We start from the raw sequence: 24,738 nt of genomic DNA on the forward strand, positions 1-24,738 counted from the left end.
GAGAGGAAGAAGCATCCAATAGTACCTGTGCATTTTATTTAATTTTATTTCTCCTTTTCCTTTTTTTCAAATGACCAAATAAGTTAATTTTTCAGAATAATCTATAAAAGTGGTGGAAATGGAAAATACAAGACTAGAGTTTATTCCCTATGCTAAATGTTGTGTTGACGTGCAATCTAATATCAGTCAATGTTTATGTGAAATCATTTAGCCTTACTTTGCATGAATTTTATTTATGTGCTTGCTTGTGGTATATCATTATGAGTTATACGACACTTTCTAGTTTTTTCTTTTCGTGCATTTCTCTCGATTGTAAATTGTAATAACGCAAAGAAAGGTGGCCCTGAAAGATCTACCCTTGCATTTCAGAAAGAAGAAAAAAGAAAAATCAAATGTCAGTTGTTTATATATTTATTAATAAGTTTGAATTTTTTTCTTCATTAATATTTATGAATAATGTTCATAAATAATTTATTTATTAATTTATATAAAATTTGATTGTTAAAAATAATATATTTTATAAAAGAATTATGTTCTTTTCAAATATAATATTCATACTATATTAAAAATATAAATATAAATTTTATAAACTATATAAATGATAAGAATAATAATGTTGATAGTTGAGCACGATTAAAATTTTAAATAATATTGATAAATAAATTTAAATCGAACTCAACCTTGATAATATTTTTAATAAATAATTTCAAACATACTAGATAAATAAATAAATAAATTCAAATATAATTAAACTTAACTCTACTTAGTTTGTTTACTTCAAAAGGAATCTGTCACCTCAGCAGTTTCATACGATCGAGTTTCACGATCATTTGAGAGGTAAATCGAGAAGTTACAGTTGACCACATAAATCAAGAAGTTGCAGTTGACCATGACAGTAGCGGACATTATTTCGGCTTAATCGAAATTCGATCTTTACCCATTTTAGTAAGTCTATTTCATCATAATCAATTCAATTATGTCCCAAAAACTTAACTTAGTTTATTTGTTTACACTCCTATATGAGATTGATCGTGACTGAGATTGTATTTTAAAAAATTCACATTTCAGTTTTATATATATATATGCTTCCCCCTCTTCCTTCCCCTACAGCTACACCAAATGACAATCAAATCATTCCGGTAGAATCGATTTGTATTTCTCGATCTACTAGCCAATGAAAAATTACTGTAAAACCGAATCATTCTTTTCTAAAATTAATCAGATAATAAAAATTAAATATTTAAATTATAAAAAAATAAAAAATAAAAAGGAACATAAAGATCATGTCTACTGAGCACTAGAAAAGTTTTCATTTGTAACTGCTAACTCCATCGGAACTTTCTTTCATTCCAATTATTACAAAACTATTTTCCTGGAATATGTTTCTTCTCTTATTTATACATGACAGCACATTCTCATATAAACGTATGATCCAACAGTTCTACCAGTTCAAATGAAAAAGGTAAATTTTTGGGAGACTGGGTGAGAAAGAAAAAACTCATAAAAACTGGTAAAGAATGAAGCGAGGGAAAAACATCCTCCTCGCTCGTCATTCCAAAATAAAGAAACCTACACTACTTAGCTGGGGCCAGAAATCAGCACCAAACCGCCGTTGGTATGTTGCCCGTTCGCATGGATCCAACAAAGAAACCTAAACCTACCACTTAGCTAGGGCCAAACCATGGCACCACGCCGCCATTGCTATGCCCATTCGCATGGATCCCCACTTCATTCGGGCCTATAGATGGAGGTATACCAACAGCCATGGGCGAAGCTGAAGAATACAAGCCATGACCTTGAGCTAGAGGATGCCCACCCACCAAGGAATTGCTGATACTTTTAATGTGTTGAATGGTATGGATCTGCCTGAGCCCTTCTTCGTGAATGCGGACAACTGTCTCAAGTTCTTTCATTGACAAAGCTTCGAGGCCTGCACCGTAAAGTGGGGCGTGGCGTGACATTTCGTCTTGGAGTGAAACTTCGAGCGTCTGTATATATTGCTGCCAAACAGTAAAATGAAACATTGACTATGAGAAAATCTTCAGTTGATACAAAAAAATGATAATCAGGCAACTATGATTAATCTTGCAGGCTTGAACTCATGCACATTTCATAATCATAGTGCTTCTTTCTTAAGAATAGCGAAACAGTCGGTGACAAATTAGCACACGATCACTATTGTGTGCCAGTTGCAGTCCGCAATATCAAATTAAAACGAGCATACAAAGTGGGCAATTTTCGCTTATGAAACACAAACACCTAATCTAACAAATTTTTTCAATTCATGATGGAATAAAAGTGCATATTAGACTAGATGATTTTAGTTAAGAACAAAATAGAACAAACACAAGCACACAGAGATAGCAGTGTGTTCTTGATTGCATAAGTTGACGGACAAATTAACTCTAGGAATAATGTAAAATAAGTAAAATGTGCAATAAAAAACCTCATGCGGCTACCTGACACAATCTATTTTTCCTTTTTTGGAAAAGGGAAAGCGAAATAGCACAATGTTGTGAGATAGATACTAATATATCCATAATTAAGATAAAAGTTTACTATTTTATCAATAATCAAGGTATTGTGTGATACTATTCAGATGGTTGCTTTAGCATTGCATCTTGGACAGTTATGCATCCACTTAAATATCAGAGTAAATTGTTGGATATACTTGGCAACTACCCAGCTAGAGTTTAACCACATTCATAAGCAATGTTATATCACTGGACACCCGTAAGCATTTTCAAAAGGCAATTAAAAATTGTTTGAACCTTGTCATGCAAAGCATATGCTTTGAAGAAAATAGTCCATCAAGGTATAAGGTGAAACTGGGACTAAAATTTTTCTATAGAAAGATAGCTGTGAGAACGCTCAAGCACTCATATTCAGGTGAAGGCAGATTCCAAATCCAAAACTTTAGCAACAACTTCTAAGGTCCTTTAGTTGGCAGCCTGTTGAACTAATATTTTATTCACACTACTATAGAAATCATAATTAAAAAATGTTCCCGATCACAAAGGCACAATCTTTAATTCTTCCTAGTCACATAGTCAGGATTTCAATCTGACATCGCAGATTGGAAGGCTCTTATTTCCCATCTAAAATTAATCAAACAAATAAACCAGAAAAAAAAAATCCACAAGGGTTCGGTTCGGTTCCAATATAATTTGTTTTTTCTCTGTTTTTTGGGTTTAGGAAAAATGACAATAAGTTCCTTTTGGAATTAAAAAAAAAGTTTCAAACTTAACCAAACTGAAAGCTATAAATGCAAGCTAATGAATATCAATTGCCATAGAACAATCATGTCAAGCTGTTTTGTCTTACAGAATTATCAAAAGTATCAACATTGATAGCTAATAACGGACAAACTGAATCAAGTTGTAAAACATACATAAACATCAATTATATGAGAATATTCTAGAAGGTTTAGTGAAGCACACATCATTGACAGTATACTGCAGAAAAGGAAAACATTCTAAACACTCATAAAAACAAAGAAAAATACCTGGCATGCTTGCAACTTAGCTTCCATTCCATCAATATACGCTTCACAACGAGCAACTTGTTCTTCTTTCTCCATTTTTTCTCCCTCTGTTTGTCCAACAGTTTGTGTTAATCTCCGCACTTCATCTTCGAGTGATTGCCTAACTTCCTCTCTAGTCACTGTTTCTGTCGCATATCGCTTCAATTCTTCATCAAACTTTTTCCGTGCAGCTTCTGCACTTTTTAATCTTTCAGCCAGCACATTCTTCTCCTTCACCACTCTCTACATCATATTGTATGGTCAAATTATTTTCTGACAACAACTGGAACAAGTGTCCTTCCATAAATTCATCTCTTATGAGTAAAAAATGCAGGGAATTGAGAATAATTTCAATGTTATACTTGGTAAAAGAGAACACACAGTTAGCAGCTTATGAAAAAACCAGAAGCAATCAAAACCAACAAGAAGGCAACCATTACAATTTGCAAATGTCTTTTGTGTTATTTTAGATTGTTTTTAAAAAAGGTGATGCTTAGATCATGCACTATGTTACATACTCCAAAGTTCAGTTATATTTGGCACATAAGACAGTGGAACTCTTATTCACTTAACAAGGCCTTGGCATCCAACACAATATACCACACATGACGCATAATTGGAACAGTAGAACCCCATGGTGCAAAAACAATGTAGTCAAAGATGCTAAATGCATATACATAGACAGCTTCATTTTCCACACACTTGCCCTGGTCTATTACAAGAGACTAATCTCAATGTTGTTTTTTTAGTTTTTGCAACAGAGACTCAATAAATATCACCTGAAAAACATGTGAAATCAAGGCAATTGATGCCAGATGTTTCTCATAGATTCAGTAATCAACAGTTCAATGTATATTCTAAAATTTATTCGAGTCATCCTGTAATCAACTAATTAGACAAAAGGATCCTGACTAAATTGAACTTTCAGACAGCAAAATCCAAAATGATGTTCGAGACAGCACAACAACAACTCCATGACTCCATATACAAAACAAGAATGTACTTCGAACAACACCCATGGACATTGATGGATTCCATGTTGGTTTTGTTGATGGGTATGGTAAGGGAAAAAATATGTAAAACAGGGATAGATAATCAGCAATGCACTTTAAATATTTGAAAGACAAATGAAATAGAAATCAAACAGAATATAAATATGAAAGTTATCTACAAATCAAAGCAACTATCTATGGTACCTTTAACTCATCTCGTTTCCTAGTTTTCAACTGTGACAGTTGAGATTCTGCATCATGCAAGCGGTCCTGAAGAACTCTCTTGTCGGCTATGAGCTTTGCAATTTCGTCATCTTTCTCTGTTCGAAGCCATTCCAATTGATTCTCAACCTCTAGTATCTGCCCAGTTAATTCCTTTCTTTCCTGAGAAAATCTCTCTGACTCAACTTTTGACTCAGCCTGTCATTGGATAAAATAACAAAAAAATAATCAGAGGGCAAATACATGGTACAGCAGCTTAATGTAGACGGATAATTCAATCTAGGACAGACCTTAAGATGACTGTTGGTAGTCTCAGACTCCTTCAGTCTCTGGGACAAAGAAGCTTTCTCATTAGCAAAGTTCACACGCTCTTCCTGCCTTTCCTCCCGAAGATGAACATTTTCATCCTCAACAGCACATATCTGGTGCCAAAGCTTTGCATGATCAACTTGAGCAACTTCAGCAACCTCACGCAACATGTTCAAAACAGGTCGAGCTATTCCGTCCTCCTCCCTAACAAGAAATACCAAGACGTCCATATCTATATCAATTGCTCGGCAACTACTTGACAAATTTGTAGTATGTTCTATAAGCCCCTTCAACAACCTAACTCGGTAATGCTCCTCAGCATAAATCTTAAACATGATAGCATAAAGCATTCTCACAAAATCCTGGACTCTTGTGTCAGAGGAAAGTGATAATACTTTGCCAAGAGAAAGAACTGCTGTGAAGTCATCTTCTCGGATAGCCAATGAATCAAAGTCTCCATCTACTAAGATTGGCCTCTTCTGTGAATCATCCATAACAGGCCTAGATTTAACATTTGACCATTGAGAATGTCGCCTTTCTAATACTAGAGCAACTGAGCGGAGCCCAATGCATCCTCGAATTAAAGCTCTTTCAAACACCTGTGAAACTTCAACAAACAATCCAGGAACAGATAACATCTCCACCAAAATATAACCATCAGTGAGACGATGACATCCATCAACATGATCATTTCCCACGAGCACCCCATTAGGGGAAATGCCATTTTCCCGAAAAGAATAAGTACTACAAGTTATAGTACAATCACCATCAAGCTCATGATCAGAGTCAATACTGCTTAGAATGGCTTCAGCTACATCTGCATTATTATGCACTGTGTGTGACAGAAAATCCAGCACGCATTGAGCAACTTCAGTACCAAGGACTTTTAGTCTAGAACGAAAAGCTTTGACCTAGTGGATAAAGAGAAGAGGAAAGTGTCAACAATTAATTTATACCTTAACAAAAAATTATAGTGCAAGGTTGTCAAATCGAGATCCAATATCAAAGTCATCTTCCATTTGATGATTTTTCTATGCCAAACATAGGATGATCAAATTTCCTATTACTTATTTCATTTCAATTATAATGGAAAGAAATAAACAATAATAATTTTTTACATTGTCATCAATGTAAGATGTGAAGCTATATATAGTTTTATGAATCAACATCAACTTACTCCTATACTATTATACCGTTACGAAATATTATATTAATTTATATATTTTTGGTTATCAAGTAAAATGCTTTTTTAACATATTTTATAGTTTTCCATACTTGAATATGACATGACTTCAACTCACCACTTTCGCCTTCATTGTCATTCTATGTATCTATTTAACACAAGATTTATTCTACTCAATTATTACTAGGTGTCAAGTGCACCTTAGCTACAGTCAAACTTTGTATCTCCACGTGAGAAATTTTTTTTCTTTTTCTAGTCTTCATAAACTTTGAGATTTCAAACTCTTTGACCTTTACTTCTATTGTGTCACGTAAAATTCATCCTTTTTATTTTATAAACAGTTTAATTTCTAATCCATAAGTTTTAATTTAATTTATTAATGGTTTATATTTAATTATAATTGATTAGCTTTAAATTTAATTCATTCCCTTTCTTATCTTTTATTCTATAAACAAGAATCATATCAAATCGTATTGAATCAATAGCCATAGTTCTTTCTATTCCCAATTCATATGTAAGAACCACATCATTTTCCATATGAATTAAATTATATGATAAGTGAATTGTGCAATTCTGACAACTATCTTACAGAGTATATGGAGAATGGAGATTAATATAGTTCCAAAAGAAACAAAATACATACAGCTTCAGAAAGACGTTGACACTGTGATGCAGCTTTTAAAATGAAACTCATTGCTGCTACAAGGTTTTCATCCCTGGAATGTGTCAACAACTCAAAAGCAAGATATAGGATACGTTCCCAGACCTCATGTCCCAACTCCAACTTACAAACAGCACCAAATACCTGGAAACATATACACATGATATATTAGAGGGTGTCAACAGAAAATATAAATACTTTCTCCAAATAAAGTAACAAAAATACATAAATTGTGAAATGGCATATCCACATTAACAGATGAAAACATGTCATCAAAGAAATAAATAATACCAACAATAGCAATGAAGGATCAGCACATGGCTTATGTAGGTGATCTAGAAGTGCACAAGCAGCAACAGAATGTTCTGAAGGATCAACCAATTTAGGCACAAGTGCAACTAAATCGGGCTGAAGATGCTTTGGAGCTTTATTGAGCACAAGGATAATCTTCTGAATTGTCTCAGTGTGCCTTCTGGTTTCAGGACATCCTTGTGGCACGATGCTATCAAGTGTGTTCAGTGAATTGACAATCAATCTCAAAAGTTCTTCAGATTGTTCTGGCCATTTTGTCTTTAAAAAAAAATTGTCACAATATAATAAGAAATAATATAAATTATCAAGTGTTATTACAATTTGTAGTGTCATTTTTCTATGTTACCTTTGGAACTTGACTAAATAGATTGTCTGGTGGTTGGTCCCTGGCAGAAGACTCAGGAGGGAAGATGGCTTGCACCCGGTTACTTCTTTGCCTCTCATGTGTTTTTATTAATGAGCTCTGCACCGCATAAAGGTTTCTAATCCCTTCAAACTCGAGCCCTAACCTTTCATACAAGTCACATCTTGCATAGTCTGTTGATAATTCACTATTGACAATGGGTTCAAGTGAACTGCTAGCTTCATCTGAACCAGGAGAACTGATAGAGTTTGCTTCAGGATCATTCTCTGCTCTCCATTTTGATGGTTGACAACATTCCACCATGATATCTAGGAGTAAGTCGACGATAGCTTGTTGCAAGGCTTTAACCCCCATCAACAAATTAATCATGCTTGGAGAATTCACATCAGCCTTTGAAGTGTCATTATTGTTGCGCCTGCCTGAAGATATTTTAGTAGGTAGAAGCAAGCGTTTGAGTTTAGCAGGGTCATCAAGATAAACACGCAGACCAGTCAGAAATCCAGCTATTGTGCTTGCATCCATTAGAAGCTTTTCTCTTAAAGTAACTTGGGGTGGGTGGGAAGGGTTATCTCCATATGTCACATGGACGCCTGCTTGTGAAAGAAGGTTTCTGAACAAGTCTTCTTCATCTCCATTAATACATTCACTATCTTCAGACTCAATAAGGTCATCTGGTTCTGTTGACAATGCATCCTGCTCATCTTCTGAGGCCAAAACCTGATAAAAAGGGACAGAAATCTGAGTACATACAAGTGGACTATCAAGAAAGCATGCATTCTCTTCCTGAATTGACTGATGGTTCCATGGATTCAAGTTCCAATTGAATGTACTAAAATCTAGGGTGTTAAAAGACTATCTGCATAGCTTCCCTGTATAGTTCTTCTACTCACTAAAGTTTCATTTATGTAATATATATATAGGCAAGAGATATGAGGAAGTTGAGACTATTCTGGTCAATCGGAGCCAGGTATAGACATACATTTATATAATTTTATCTTGAAATGCGTGCTTACTATGCATACATGCTATACAAGAGAAAATTTTGATACACAAAGAATGACAAATATAAATGAAATAAGCCATGTTGTGAATGCATCAATTTACCAGAAAAACTGACATAAAACATGATAACAAAACAAAAAATACATGCAAATGCTAGGAATGCACTTTAGATTTCACACAGCTTGCAATCATATACAGAACCCATGGTTTGGCAAGGCTAATCTAAACATTAACCATTTACTGAATCAATAAAGACACATAACGTGCTGATTTTGCTGCCACTACAGATCATCAAGGATAATAGCTTTTTTGTAGTAACTAATGCAGTGTAGAGTCACACCTATCCATGACAATAAGCAGAACATCAAATTAAAATTTCCATTTTTTGTCATAGTTTCAGGCTAGAATCTGAACTTGAAACGTACAGTCCTACATTTGAACTGGCATAGAAGTTTCTTATTAGACCACAATACATTTGGACCATTAGGTTGGTAACCCATGCCATACAAACATAAACTTCACAATTTCATATTGTAATACATTGCATTTTATTGTTTTATAAGCATCATAGTAGGTGACTAAGCCCATTTTGTTACTGTTGAAAGTGTAGTCCCTGAATTCCATCTTACCTCAAGATCAGAAAAGTCAAACCAAGGACAGCAATCTAGTATCTCACAAATGAATACCATAGTGTCACGGACCAGAAATCCTGCATCTGATTCCAGTAAATCTGAAACCTTCATAAACTGCAAGACAGAATTGTTCCAAGTTTTGGTGCAGATTGATGATTCTTTCCAAATATTTTTTGCAGGATTTTTCTGGTTGACAATAGCCATTCTATAATGGACCCAAAAATTTTTGTCATGGCCACTTCCTGATGACTGATCACTCTCCAAATATATACAGATTGTGTCGAATGATTCATAGACACCTGCAATGTAGTCATATATAAAATGCAGCATTTATCTTTTAACAAAAAGGCAAGCATATCTTCAAGTAATCAAGAAACCTAGATTCTCAATGTACCTATTCGGAGCTCACATCCTCCTGCTTGAAAGAATTTGCTGAAAATCTTGCGTGTTTCCACGATCTCCTTAAATGATAAAAAGTTTTCCACCCTCCATGTGAATGATCCTCTCTTGCATATAGCATTGACTTGAGGCGTTAAATACATATTAGTTGATTCAGTGTCTGTGTCACTAAGTTCTTGGATTACAGAAGTCTCCTTTAATACGAGAACCTCAGCTGAGAAGACAACAGTGTCCTGGACAAGAAACCCAGAATCCTGATCAAAGAGACTAGTTAAAGTCACAAACTCACGCCAACCCCAATCTTTTGCAACCTTAGAGTAACGATTCTGTGACTCTTTTGTAACAGATTTCTCTTCCATTTTCTGATTGACAACTGACAAACGATGACTCACAAAGTAACTTGAATCACTTATAGTGTTACGGGAATCTGTGACCTCCAAAAATACAGAGAGATGGCATGGTGGTTGAGACTGTCCTGATGCCCATCGCAGATGCAGGATAAGATAAAGAGGCTCAATCAGCATATGTACTTTCCCATGAATATACTATGGATTAATCAGTCAAAAATATGTAATAGAAACTTATCTAACAATTAAAAGAGTGCTAAATCATGTGATGTATTACTAATTTAGTAATATGATTGGACAATGAGAATATAGAACATAAAAATTATCTTAGATGGAATGATTGCAACCAAAGAGAAGAAAGATGTTTTGCATGCCCAAGGATATGAGACTCATTTTTGAATTAGAGAATACAAAGTTGAACCTTGGCCCCGAAGGCTATGTTCCCTTTGAAGAAAGAACAAAATAAGACAAGGGAAAAGAGGATAAATTTGGCTGCTTCTTTCAAAGGAAAATAACAAGAGTTGAGAGAAAATAATATAGAAAACTTGAAGTTTTACACTAAAATGCTTCCACTTAAATTGGATGGAAAACACATTTGCCCTAACATATGAGTATGATGCTCCACCTGCCACTTCATCAAAACCGCTTCCCTCCACCTTAGCTTGCACTCTTCTCTTCCACCGGTTTATATGCACAATGTTTTCTCTTCTTTCCTTTTCCATTCCCCCAAAGAAAAAAAAAAAAAGAAAATTGTTATCTTTGACGTTCTCTTCCTTCCCTTCTATGTCTACCACTTCTCTTCTCTCATATTCTAATATTCCCTGGGGAGAAAAAACAACCTAAGAAATATAAAGGTAAAATATTTTTAATATTCTTTAAAAGAGTATCCAACATAAGTTTTTCTACATTTCCATATGGGAAACCTCATACTCAAAAGTAGCATGAAGTGAAGAGTCAAAGGAACATTTTAGAAAGAGCTTACCTCTGGGATAAACAATCAGACGACAATCCCGGTTACCAATCTGGAATCTCCTGCTCTTAATGCATAACCCTGTGATCTTGCGTTTCTTAAGCAGGTCCTTGAGCCTTGTAAAGTTCTCAATCCTCCATGTGAACTTGCCAAAATGCCCATCCGACTTCCTTGTTGCTCCCCTCCCACTGCTGCTGCCTACTAGAGGGCCAGAGTTCTTTGTGAAGTTGCTCGTCTCTCTAATAACATGGAAGGATGTACTGAATATGGCAGTATCATCGAGAAGGAAGCCAGTGTTTGCACCGATGAAGTCTTCCATGCGCATATAGTCGTTCCACCCTAAGCTAGTATTGTCGCCACCCTTGTTGTCGGCAGCAAACCGCCCATAGGAGTCGCGGTGCACATGGTTCAACCCAGGCTGCTGATTCAGGACAGACATCCGGAAGAGGCACCAGCAGCTGCGCTCAGGAGCAGGAGCGTTAGTGCTGGCACCATTATTGATCGCCTTCTCCGTATCCTTGCTCTCGAGGCACATAGAGAGGTGGTCAACCCCAGCAACCGAGCTCTGGTACACACTGATCCTGAGGTTGCAATCGCCGGCCGGGAACACGGGGCTCATGATCTTCTGCGTCTTGATCATCTCACGGAAGAGGCTAAAGTTGTGGACCTTCCAGGAGAATTTTCCGCCGTGGACGTCAGCGGGGGGTGGCTGCAGCTCATGGTCACGGCTGAAGACAACGGTTTCGTGCAGTAATAGAATGTCGGCGTGGACGATAAGGGAGTCCAAGGGCGGAAGGAGAAACCCGGATCTCGTGTCGAGGGCGCCGGAGTAAGGCGCGAAGTCGCACCATCCGTGCGACTTCTTCTTCGACGAGAATCGGTGCCAGGAGTCGCGGGAGACGGACTTGGACTCATCTACGTGGTTGGACACCGTGAGACGGTAACTGGCGAAGCAGTCCCATTTACCGGACGAGGAGCCGCCGCCACCGCCGCGTGGGTCGACGATCTGGAGGTAGAGCGACAGGTATCCAGGGAGCGCCTGCGAGTCACCACGGGGGTACACAAGGAGGCGGCAGTCGTAGCCGCCCACCTCGAAGTAGCGGCTCCAGAGCGCACGGGCCTTGGCGCGGGGAAAGTTCGGGACGGTCCATCGGCAGACGGCGGAGTAGTCGCCGCGCCGCTCCACGGCGACCGCGTCGCCGCCAGCGTCACGGGAGGGGACGATGGCTTCCGCAGCAGCGCCAATGGTCGCGCCAGAAGGACGGGGGTCGAGGAAGGGGCCCGATGCGAGGGCTGCGGAGGAAGACGCCGATGAGGAGGAGGAGACGGAGTCGGCGAGATTGGTAGCTGCCGAGATCATGGCTTGGGAAACTGGACGGATGGATCCACCGGCGGTGGATTGGATCGGGACGGTGTTCGCTCTATCGCCGCTCCGCCGGCGTTTCGGGCGACCGAAGGGTTGTCTGTCTGTCTGCGTGCGCGCAGCCCAGCGGAGGCTATTTGAGAAGGCAGCCGTGTGAAGCGTAGCGTAAGCTATTTAAAAGTTTTTTTTTTTTGAATTTGTGGTAATAATTTTTTATCCAAAATAAGATTATGCATAGAAAATGTGTATGAAAGATGGACCAAATTACTTGTAGTTAAATAATTGCAGAAATTTACATGGATAATAAAGGAGTAGATTGTCTGAGACATGAAGAACTTTGCCAAATGTTATTTACAAATGAGACTGCAGAGGCTATTTATTTTTCAAGGACTTCAAAATCTGAATCTTCAACAGCTTGCCAATCACTAGACTCCTCGTCAGAGGACGTCTTCAGTTTCGATGATGCTTGTCGATACCTCATGTTTTCCACATCTGCGGAAATATGTTTCCTCCTGAGGTAAGGAGGTAGACGCACCTGTTCTTTGGGGAAGAGAGAATCCATGTACTCCTCCATCACCAAGGCATTTCCCTTGTCACCAAATGAAATGCCATCAGGATGAAGCGTCGTTGCTCCATCAGCTCCACCAGAGACCTCGGACCACCGATCGATACTTTGTTGTGACTGTGTCTTGACTATCGTTGCGTCTTGCCATGCGTCGTCGCTATGCTCTTGCTGGATACTGACTGATTTATCGGTTGCCGACGAAGCCAAACTCTGTGAATCAGGGACGTGAGATTGTGTTGCCTCCCTGTTGCTTATTTCTTTTGCCTTTATGCGCATTGAGTCCACAATCTAACAACAGAAGAATATCAACAAATAAGCGCTACCGTAAGTTGAAAAGTGAACAAGAAATAAAACAATCCTATTGCACTTACATTACACATGTACTAAAATGTACTTATTGTACTGCACTTGTACATGTATTAGGACGTAGTTTGAAGAGATCCTCTACTATGAATAGGGGTGTCCACCCTCATTTGTAAGCATCCAAGCGGAAATACCAATCTTTGTGTTTCTAACATCTTTAGCTCATGAGGTCTTTGAGTGATAGATTAACTTGGGCATACAAGGAAAAAGTTCCTTACCTAAGACAGCATAGTACCCAACCAAAGTTTGCAGCCCGTGACACAGGCATCCTCTTTGCAAGCAACAAATTGGAAGAATTTAACCTACCTCAATAAGCTAATAAATTCCTAACACAAAAGCATCATGCATCTAGTTAAACTGATATTGTTAATGGTCAAAATTCTAGTTTTGTTGAACTCAACAAATCTCACTCAGACTCACAGAGGAACCAACTTCCTAAGTGCCTTTTTTTTAGTAGTGTATGCGAATCAAATATGCTCGATAGGGACAAGCAACAAATTCAAAAAAATTGTCCAAGAGTCATCGATTGAAACATGAAAGAGAACTTGGAAGCAACAAAGAGTAATGACAAAGTCCTCTTGAGATTCCTAGAAATAATCATCCTAAAATTTACTTGTGAAACTCATGTGAAACACAAGAAGCAAATTTCTTGCCTGACAAGTAGATAGCAATTCAGAATCATGCTTATTCAGCTTGGGATGCAATAGAGCGAAGTATATCTTCCAGAAAGAATCCTCACTCAAGCTGGTGGGACAAAGTCTAAGTCGAAGAGATTGTAAACTAGGCTTAAAGTGTTGAACAGTTGAAATGTGCTCTCTTTGAGCGTGAGACATATCAAACTCTGCAATAATAATGAGAAACAAATTGTGGTCAATTTCCATAAGCCACCCAACATAACAATATCAAATATATGAGATATAGCAAAGATAAGATTAAAGCAAAGTGAATACTCATTATAAAAGTGGCATATTGTTTTTATCCCCAGGGTGGATAATCTGTCAACTGTCTAGTAAATACCTTTTACATATCACAAGGGCAATTTAGTCCCAAGGGAAAGAATCTAGCAATCATCCGGCAATATGTTCGAACATATAGAAACCAACAAAACTTCAAAAAAGTCTCTTATATTATTGATATTTAAATCAGTATAAAGAATCATCAACTAATCTAACTCTACATATCATATTAGATAAACTATGCAACACAAACTGAGCTACAAATATCCTATATAAGTGTAGATCTAAGTCTCTGACAAAATTATTTCAAAAAATATATATTACACTTGATTAAAGGGATATCAAGTGACAGTTTCATAGTTTGAGTATCAGCACTCTAGTGTCACCATCTAACACAAGTGCAGAAGGGAAGACGAAAAGTCAAAGAATCAAAGCAGGTAGACAAAATTGCAAAAGAATCTACAGAAAATAAAGGCCATTCAATTGTATTTCTTTGTTCCTTTCTTTCAATGATATCTTCAGTTGTCTGTGTTTCCTTTTATAATTGCAAAAACGCATTTTAGGATGGTCATGGCACAGAATGATTGAGGAAACATCAACTGGCTTATCCCTATGCTAGACCTTATATCTTAAAGACAAAAATGTACACAAAGTTAATATTGAAAAATATTAACTCCAACATGAGATGGAAAAAAAATATAACTCTAAAGAAACATATATGAACTGATTAAAACACAGGATGTCATCATGTAGTACAGTCAGTGAGCTCAGCCAGGCCAATTTCAGGGTCAGCATTGATCCAACTAATGATCCATCTATCCAAATTTGACCAGATCAGGTGGAGGCAGGACACCAATTTATATAAAATCATCATCGAGTAGCAGCAAGCACATCAAGACATCTTTCAGGTCAAGGAAGGAGAATGCACTGTGCTAAGTCTACCTTGAGAAAAGTGAAGGTGCTGATCTAAGATGTTTATGGAAGTCACCAATCATGACAAGGTTGCTGGTCTAAATGCCATCTAGCTCTTTGCTCTACTCATAAAGTCTGTGAACCTCAAGAATGATGTCACATTTGATCACACTCATTGGTGAGAATCTTTAGAGAACAACAGATACCAGGCAGAGGATTGTTGCTTGATGATGCTTGCTTGTGTTTGAAATGATGACAATGGAGATTGTTGCAGATGTCTACACAGGTGTAGTGGATGGCGGAAGCTCGTAGCAAGGCTTCATCACAGGGGCCAACAACTATTATCAAAGTTGAAATAGTCCGCATGTTCCTTTCACTGTCCTAGAGAAACTTCAGTATCTCTTACTACAGCTTTCTCATTAACGCCTGACTTCTTATAGTTAATTTTTAAATTCCTAGGATTTATCTTTATCCTTGAACTTCTCGACTTTGACATTGAGATTGACTCAAATTCTACCACCCGCTTTTTATCTAGCTAAAACCCACTAGACATTGTGTTGGAATCAAATTCTATTCTTTTGAAGTGGAGCTACTACCGCGTACAAATTTTATGGACATCATCTTTTTCTTCATTATACTACAAAAAAAACATAAACGAGAAAAGTAAAAATACTAATCTTTAAGAAAGGGATTCCACATTAAAGAGAACACAAAGTATCAATGATCTTCTATGATGGTAATAGGCAATGCCAGAATTTGTAAGCGGCTACAACTTGGAAAGAGGGAGGGTGTTGTAGTTGGATAGTGGTTTGATGGCTCTAATTTGTAACTGATAGGATCCAAGGTCCCTTAACATGTAAAGAGACAAGGAAAAACAGGAATGAACACTATATGGAGATTAGCTTCCAGATGTTGATATTTTTAATATGCTTCATAAAAAGGGGCATAGGTTGATAGTTAATAAGCCTCAAAGAAATTGTCTAAAGGGAACAGAGTTATTTGAAAGAAAATAAAGGGAATATATAGGAAATAGGGAAGTTAGAAGTGAGAGAAATTTTAGTATCTATCTCTTTTCAGGATTATCATTTTGTGAAATTTTGCATGTGCCATTAAATTGATGGAAATCAAGTTGATCAGGATATTTCAAAAAGTACATCTAACATTAACATACAGTGATTCATCACCCATTTGCTGACCCATGAACTTTTAGTATAGACCAAATGAAACAATGATAACCTTGTCCAAAATGCATATTACACAACTAATAAGTTAAGGGGAAAAAAAAGACAACTTATTAGCTGTGTTCTAAAATAAATTGAGTTATCGTAAGAAAAGCAATTGTCCTCACAAACTATTTGACTCTACATAAATAGTTTAACTTTTGCTCCCTATGAACAGAAAAGCAATGAAAACTTGTAGAGGACGATGTGAAAGCGTGTACGACAAAATTTGAAAAATCCAGAAAAATCCAAATCGGTATTTTCTATCTAAAATTATCAAGGATTTAAACTTGGAGCAAATGGTATAAAGAAAATACAAATTTTGACATATCTAATCTCTGAATTAAAAAGCAAAGGAGTTTACCGTCGTCTATAGGCACCGGAAACTCCAACCATGACTCGGGGCACTTGACGAGATCATCTACGAACTCGAGAACATCCTCCGAAACCCCGACGTCACTCGACTCCACCGTCCGATCATCCGACGCCCTATCTCGGTCCGCTAGGCCACGCAACGCACCGGAGAGGCGGGAGAGTCCGCTGCGGAAGCCACCGCTGATCTCCGACAGGTCTCTTAGGATACCAACGAGCGCCCTGGCGGATGCGCGAGATGGCGGAGGTGAAGGTGAGGAGGCGGGGCGAGGGGACGGCGGGGGCGAATCGTGGTGGGCCGGGGCGAGCAGAGGGGAGAGAAAGCAGGCTATGTCGAGTAATTGGCGTCCGAGCTCGGAGAGATCGTCCCTCACCCCACGGAATCCCCGCACGGCCATTGCTAGGGTTTTGTGGTGAGGGAAGGGAAGGGAAGGGAAGGCGCGGCGGCGAATAATCGGGGAGGCGGAGGAGAAGTCGAGAAGAAGGGGCAAAATAAATATTTTCAGATATTCATTTATTTTGTTCCCTTTTTTATCCGATTGCTTGCGTCAGGGAGGTCCACTGAACCGGGTTATTTCATGGCTCACTGGAACCGCTGACGAACCGGTCAAGAACCCAAAAGCATCAGCAGGCTTCCACGTCAACAAAAAACAAACAGAGCGGGCCCCACCATTAGCATTTCAAAGTATTTGTTTATCTGGAAAATAATTATTTTAAAATGTTGTCGTGGTGTGGAAGTTTGGTATTCAATTTTTTTAAAAAAAATATTTGTTTTTATAAATATCAATTAAATAAATATATATGTATTACAGATTGTAAATTATTTATGAAGAATATATACCAAATAAATTTTTTTATCAAACTTATAAATAAAAAATAAAATAATTTTATAATATTAAATTTACTGATTAACAAAATAATCTTTAAAAATATAAAAATTTTAAAACTATCACTCAAACTAAGGATTTGATTAATTTTAAATTTAATTTAATTTACCTTGATTATCATATCAAATAACATGGGTGAGAAAATAAAAAATGTGCACTTTATTTTTATTATCATTAAAAGGGTGTTGCGTCTTGAATAAAACAAATATATACTCCAAACAAATTTTGTTATAGTTGTTCAATTATATAATAATTTTGATTAAAATTATTATTATAATAATTGATTTTGATTAGATTGAATCATTTTTAATTAAATTGAAGTAATTGTAATCAATATTTAGCATTTTTAGCCAATGTTAAAGCAATTCTAGTTATAATTATTAATTTTGAATATGTTGGAGTAGCTTTAACATAACAACTCTTGAATAAGTATATTTTTGAAATATAAGATGCCCTTTTAATATATTTTTTTGAAATAAAGTATTTTTATAATAATAAAAATTAAAAACGCGCTTTTGATATATTTTTATCTGTGAACTTAATTAATAAATATAACATTTAACTCATTTAAGGCGCTCTTTCTTATCATTTTTAAAAAGGGGGTATTTAAATTTTTTTATTAAAAAATAGTATTCGTATCATAAAAATGTTATTGTTTTAGCGCTATTACTACTGATTAAATATATTTTTAATTAAATTTGATCAAAATTTATTATACATATATATGTAATACCTTTATATAAAGATACTTTATTAATGTAATCAAAATTATTTAAAATTTATCAAAATCATTTAAAAATTATTATAATAATTATTAATAGTTGATACAATATTGTCAACTATTTAAATAGCTACTGTAATATTTTCATAGTGATTTTAATTATATTAAAATAATTTTAATCAATTTTCAATATGTTTAATTAAGTTGACAATATTGTCCACGTTTAAATTTTTAATTTACCTATTCAAAAATGCACTATCTTGATGGATGAGAGAACTCTGAATCCCTTCAAATAAAAATAAATGTACTTTTACAAATCATTTTTAATACAGTCCTCAAATCTAAATTTAACTGTAAATTGAGAGCAATTAGTTTTTAAATTTATAAAGACATGATAAAATTTATCATAAAACTTAAGATAATGATTCTTACTAACAAATACTATCAATGAGTTCTTAGAACTCTCTTGATTTTAAAAATACCAAATTTTAAAATAGTGTAGATAATCAATTTCAAATGAAACTGATTGATCAATCTAGAAAGATCAAAATACTTATGCAAATATTGTGATATTGGATTTTGAAAATCAATCGGAGCCATATATTGTGATAATTGGATTTTGAAAATCAATAATAATTTTTAATATTTTTCTTACCCTAAAAATGCCGAAAACAAATACTGAGCTGTATTATTTTCTCACCAAAATAACTACACCAGCCAACCTAACGAAACAAGAATGATGTCCTCTCAATGTCAGTTTGTGTCTTTAATCTTTTTAAAGAAAGCATCTTCTTCACACGTTAAGAATATTGAATGATCTTCAACACCAGAAACGTACGATTCAGGTTGCTGTCTTTTCTGTCAATTTCTTTTCTTCTTTTTGTTCTTCGTCGTCGTTGTGTATCTCCATCGTTCCCGGTTGCTGAAATGGCTCGCATCGCCCCACCACTTCTGTCGATCTTGTCAGATGTGCAGGGAGATCTCGAAAAGATCAGAATCCGCGTCCACATCCACCGCGTAGTTTGACTCATGATTCACGTAGTTCTTCTTGGCGCCGCTCTGGCTCTTCTTCGCCGTGTCGAACCACTGCGCGTCGATCCGTCCCATGGAGAAGAGCTCCCGGCTATCGTCGTCGCTGATGGCGGCGGCGCCGTAGTCCACCGACGAGGAGCGGGTGAAGCAAGGATTCGGCGTCCTGTGGGCATTGGCTGGTCCGTACTTGAACCTGCTCTGCCCCAAATTCACCAGAACACTGGCGTCGGTGTTCGATTCAAGAACCGGGAACAAGGGAGCTCTGTACATGTCGGAGTGGCAGTGGATGACGTGCATCAGCTGGGAGTCGACCGTGAAGAACACCTTCTTCTTCCTCGGGTCGAAGCCGCATCCGATCACCGTGTTCACCTCCGCCCACTCCGCTTTCTCCGATTCGAAAATTAGCTTCTTTCCTGCAAAATCTCACCCTTTTGAAACATAATTCTGGTAAGCGATGAAGAAAGACTCGATCTTGGGATCGCAATCGTACCGTCGAGATGAACAGAGCCGTCGGAGTGGAAGCCGATGGAGCCTGTGTACGTGCCGGAGAACGATCCACCAGGAAGTGCTCCGCCGTGGGCGAGACCCAAGGATAAAGTTCCGTTCTGGGTTTGGTTGCCTCCTTCCTCTTTAGCGTATGCGTTGGTTTCTTGGATGGGACGGTTGATTTGATCAGTTGCAGAGGGATGAATGGATTGGGACTCGAAGGAATTTGAATTCTCCGCGATCAGCTTCGCGCGATCGGTTTCCTTTCCGGCGTCCGTTGATTTGGTTCGCTTATTGGTTCTAGAAGAAGGCGGCGGCGGCGGCGGTTTCAGGTACAGGACGGTGATCTCGAAGTATGCCTCTTGAGGGAAGGAGGACACACCGAGCGGCGGGCCGGGCAACGGGAGGATCATCCTCGCCGTGGCAGCGCCACCCTCGCGATGGAGAGCCAGCGGGCTGCTCATGCTGCTCCTCCTCCCTCTCGGATGCAGCCTAACCGTCTGCGCGAACTCCGACGACCCCGGCGGCACCTCCCAGTTCGTCTCCACGGTGCCGCCATTGTCCCAGCCGGCGCACATCCCCCAGGCACCCGGCGCCACGGCGTCGGGCGGCCGCCCGCCTGCAAACACGAAGCGCGACCATCCGTGCTCCACCGCCTCCACCACCAGCCGCGGGTGCTCGTCCCAATTGAACCTCGCCGGCACCGGGCCGGCAGATTCGTAGTGGTGCGGGAGGAAGCTAGACTTGCGGCCGGTGCTGGAACGGTAGGGAAACTGCAGCTTGCCGATCCCGGCATGGAGGCTCTGGCTTCTAACCTTGCTTGCTGATGGAGGCAATCGGGGGGCGTCGTCCGGAGGGGAAAGGAAGCGCCTGCGGAGGCGGCGGCACCACAGAAGTAGGATTACGAGGAGGAGGGCGGCAGCGATCGCCGGAAGCAGAATTTTGATCCATATCCTCATCTGTTTACCTGTTGACAGAAAAATCGGCGTTGAAGATGAAGAAGAAGAAGAAGAAGAAGAAGAAGAAGAAGAAAGCAGGCATGGTTTGGTAAGGCGTCTTGACTTTGTTATTGCGAGGAGAAAACGAGCTTGTCGTGCTCGGAAGAATAACTAAAAGAATGGCCGACTCAAGGAAGGAATGGAGAGAGAGAGAGAGGACTCTTCAAAGGAAACAGCTGGATTGTTTCAAAAGAACGCCAATTTTTTTCATTATAACTAAAAGAACCTTAAAGGTTAAAAAGCATTTGAACTATTTTTAATCAATATTTACTTTAATATTAGTCAAATGTCAGTCAACGAATCATCGACAAAGCTACTTCAGGTTGGGTATCATGATCCAAACATGAAATACACTTCAAAAAAGAGGTTAGACTGGTGTCAGGGAATCTCGACAAACCACTCTGATGCTCAAGTTAGGGTTTGGATGGCGTTTTACCTCGAATAAATATGGGCGAAAGGTTTGGGAGGTACTTGTGAAAAAGATGCACTGGGGGATGAGAACCAGGTCTGACAAGCTGATGCACGGGGGAATGACATTTCCTACATACGCCATCAAAGTACATTGGAAAATAAGAAATCTCGACAACAAAGAAATGGCCGAGACTGGGCATGCCCGAGGGGACCAAATAGATAGGTCCGAAAAACGAGACATGTCCAAGACGAGACGAGAAATCTGGGTAAGAAACCAAATCTGGCACGTTTTGTCTTTGACGGGGTTGTTTAATACGCGACGAATTCAGCAGGAAGACTTTGGACTTTTTGATTTTGGAGATGTGCGGGGTGTTTTCTGGTACGAAAGACTGACCAAGTCACGTCATTTCTTGACTTTTGTTCTACAAAGCCACATCATCTATATCACCCGCATCAATACTTAATGAGAAAAAAGATTTGTGATGTTCCCAAAATGCTTAATAATTTTCACATGAGTCATGACTTCAATAAATATAGTCACTTATCCATTAAATAAATTTAAGAATTATTTTTGTATAATAATTATCATACATTCATGAAAAATAAAACAATGTTCCAGTTTTTTTTTAAATATATTTTTGTATAATAATTAATCTTCTGCAGCTTAGTTAATATGATAAGATATATGGCACATTTTTAGTGTGATTTGTGGAAAATGATGTGTTCATTTTTATGTTATTGAATTTATTAATAATGTGTGTTATCATCCTAATCTTTAGATATTTTATCTATAGAAAGTGTACAAGTCAAAATGGAAGTGAAGATGCTTAGGGCTGTAAATGAATCAAAATTTAGTGAATAAGTTTGATATTCAATTTGGTAAAATTTATTTATGTTCTTTCAATAAATACAAAATCAATTAAATAAATAAATTTTAACAACTTATTAAACTAAACAAATAAGTTTAAACACATATCTGTTTAGCTCATTGACGTTCATGAACAACATTCATGAACAATATTCATAAATAATATTTATCAATCATGTTCATCAATAAAATTTTTATTAACATGCTAAATAAAAAAAAATTAAAATGAACAAATAAATTTATATTATCGAGCTCAATAACCAACCAAACAAGATTAAAATATATAAATTTTGAACAATCAAACAAGCTTTAATTAAAAGCTCGATAACATGTAAACAAATCAAGCTCAAATCAAGCTTGAACCAAACTCAAACTCATAAAAAAGAAATCAAGCAAAGCTTGAACAATCATTTCAAAAGTTTGGTTCATTTTAGACTCGGCTTGATTACATTATCAAATAAGCTTGAACACCATAAAACTTGGCTCGGCTCGGCTTGTTTACAACCCTAAAGATGATTTTCAAAATTTACCAAGTGTTAAAATATAATTTATATTTGATGGTGTAATTTTTCACCAGCTTGGGCTCCTCCTCTCCCTCTTGCTCTAAAACTATGGTGGTATTGATTCTCCGGTGGGTCTGCTCCAAATGTCTTACGAATCAAAACTTGTCAACTAGGGACTGACATTGTCGGCATACCCCTCCGATGGTCAAGTCAATGATTGGCTGAGATGTGAAGCTCATGTGTGTGTGAGAGAGTGAAAAAGCTCGAAGAGGATTAACCTTTGCATGAGAGAAGAAAATCATACCTTTTCTTTCCTTTGCAAAACCTTATACAACCGTAGAGGTGCAAAGCTTGCGCGTGCAAGAAACCAAAAGAGCTTGAAGAGGATTAACTTTCGTGTGAGAGAAGAAAATCATACCTTCATTTACCTTCACGAGAACCTTATATAGCCGCAAAGGTGTGTTACGCTAGGGGGGCAACCATAATGGATCTTACTTCTGACACTATCTGGCCATTAGCCCTATGTTGCTTTCTAAATAGGCAGCCTTCGTTGGGATTGATTTTACATCAGGGGTTGTCAGAGTTGAGGTGAGAGAGATCAGAAATCTTGCTCGACTAAGATTCCTTATTGTCTAGGAATCAATATGGTCATACGGGTAGGGGAGGTCGATGCTTGGTGAGGGCTCTGTTGTTATGGAGGGTGTTGGTCGATGTACGAGACCCAAAATCAGATAGGGTGATGACCCAATCGGATTTAAAGCCTATGCCTAGGGCCCAATTTTAATTAGGGCTCATTTTTCAATATATCAATGTATATATTTTTAAAAAATAAAAATTATTAAAATATTTTTAATAATCAGTTTAGCTGATTAGGGCCCCAAATAAAATAGAAAAACCCCTAAAATGCCACCAAACCCCTCCATCTATATGATTAGAATAACTGATTTAGCTGATTAGGCCCCAAATTGAAACTGTAATGTTGTTTATATGATTATATCAACTAGAGGTAAACTTTTATTTCTTCAATAGAACTTATCAATTCCTTGACTTAAAATCATACGTACTGGTTCAACTCTTTCTGATTTTTATCTTTGGCAGTTCGTCGTTGGTCGTTCGTTGTTCGCCCTTCGCCACCAAATCTTTCACTTCGCCTTCGTAGTTCGCCCTTCGCCAGACCTTGTCGTCTCGTCGCGGTTGAAGAAGAGCAGGATCGAAGAAAAGTGATAAGCACCGAGCACCCCCTTTTGTGAATCTGTTCCTCTTTGCTACGCATAAATTAGATTTTATTATTATTTAATTTTAAAATAATTTTATTCCATAAAATAATATGAAATTATATTATTATTATTATTTGAATATAAATATGTCTAATAAAAAACTACATTTTATTTTTATAAAATTAATATTTTAATTTATTTTTAAAAAATTTTAAACCCTGATCTCAAGTTTGAATTAAAAAAAAGATGAGAGAAAATTTTAAAAAATAATAATTATTATTTAAAAAAATCACCGGACCTCTAGTAGACTTGAGCCACCCGTGATCCATAGTGCATTTGCCATGTAGAACTAAATTTAAATCTTAATTATTATTTATCATTTGCCATATAGACTAAATTTATAATTCAGTCGACTCATCCAATGGAATCTAACACATCCGATGTAGCAAATTGACTAATCATTTTTTAAATTTTTTGATAGGGTTTATGATTTTAGAATTTAGATGTGAGATTTTATCTAAATTTGATTTTTAATTCTCATATAAACAAAGAATGAATTTAAAAAAATAATTTTAACAGTAGATGCACGTGGGTTATTATGGATGGATGAGTAGAGTAACATTGTTCGAAAGTTAAGACTACAACAACAAATAAAAAGGAGAAAATATATAAGAACGAGGAATATGATTAACAAAGAACATGAAGAACACTCCTACTAATTTAAAAAATAAAAAATAAGTGGTCAATCATGTTGACTAATCTGGAGAAAAGGTCAACAAATTACCAATCAATCAATCAACATTCGCCTTCAATTTTTTTTCCTTTTTGCCATTTTTTAAAATAGAAACTATATGCATTTTTATTTATTTATTTATTAAAAAAATCCTATCTTCTCCACACCATTCAAAATAGTGATTTAATTGAGTACTTTACCATTAGAAATGCCGT

The 24,738-nt window shown here is 37.2% G+C and overlaps 3 protein-coding genes across 3 annotated transcripts; all 3 read right to left on the bottom strand.

Annotated features, from left to right (window-relative positions):
* Positions 1-1,320: 1,320 nt before the first annotated feature.
* LOC141847974 (uncharacterized) lies at positions 1,321-12,315 on the bottom strand. Its single transcript, XM_074736082.1, has 10 exons — positions 10,929-12,315; positions 9,595-10,074; positions 9,198-9,499; positions 7,549-8,283; positions 7,182-7,460; positions 6,873-7,034; positions 5,028-5,957; positions 4,720-4,935; positions 3,506-3,766; positions 1,321-2,000 (listed from the first exon to the last, which is right to left on the bottom strand). The coding sequence occupies exons 1-10, from the start codon at positions 12,274-12,276 to the stop codon at positions 1,665-1,667; spliced, it is 5,049 nt and encodes a 1,682-aa protein (XP_074592183.1). The 5' UTR covers positions 12,277-12,315; the 3' UTR covers positions 1,321-1,664.
* A 238-nt stretch (positions 12,316-12,553) lies between these two features.
* LOC141847727 (uncharacterized) lies at positions 12,554-17,120 on the bottom strand. The gene is made up of 3 exons (XM_074735795.1): positions 16,660-17,120; positions 13,861-14,048; positions 12,554-13,132 (listed from the first exon to the last, which is right to left on the bottom strand). Exons 1-3 carry the CDS (start codon positions 17,063-17,065, stop codon positions 12,656-12,658), a joined length of 1,071 nt encoding a protein of 356 aa, XP_074591896.1. The 5' UTR covers positions 17,066-17,120; the 3' UTR covers positions 12,554-12,655.
* A 1,846-nt stretch (positions 17,121-18,966) lies between these two features.
* On the bottom strand, positions 18,967-20,955 carry LOC141847759 (uncharacterized). Its single transcript, XM_074735844.1, has 2 exons — positions 19,798-20,955; positions 18,967-19,720 (listed from the first exon to the last, which is right to left on the bottom strand). Exons 1-2 carry the CDS (start codon positions 20,750-20,752, stop codon positions 19,239-19,241), a joined length of 1,437 nt encoding a protein of 478 aa, XP_074591945.1. The 5' UTR covers positions 20,753-20,955; the 3' UTR covers positions 18,967-19,238.
* Between the last annotated feature and the right edge of the window lie 3,783 nt (positions 20,956-24,738).

The sequence above is a fragment of the Curcuma longa genome, chromosome 16 (assembly GCF_044706935.1).
Source record: "Curcuma longa cultivar G26 ecotype Majalengka, Jawa Barat chromosome 16, ITB_CL_G26_1.1, whole genome shotgun sequence".
In the NCBI taxonomy this organism is placed as follows: domain Eukaryota; kingdom Viridiplantae; phylum Streptophyta; class Magnoliopsida; order Zingiberales; family Zingiberaceae; genus Curcuma; species Curcuma longa.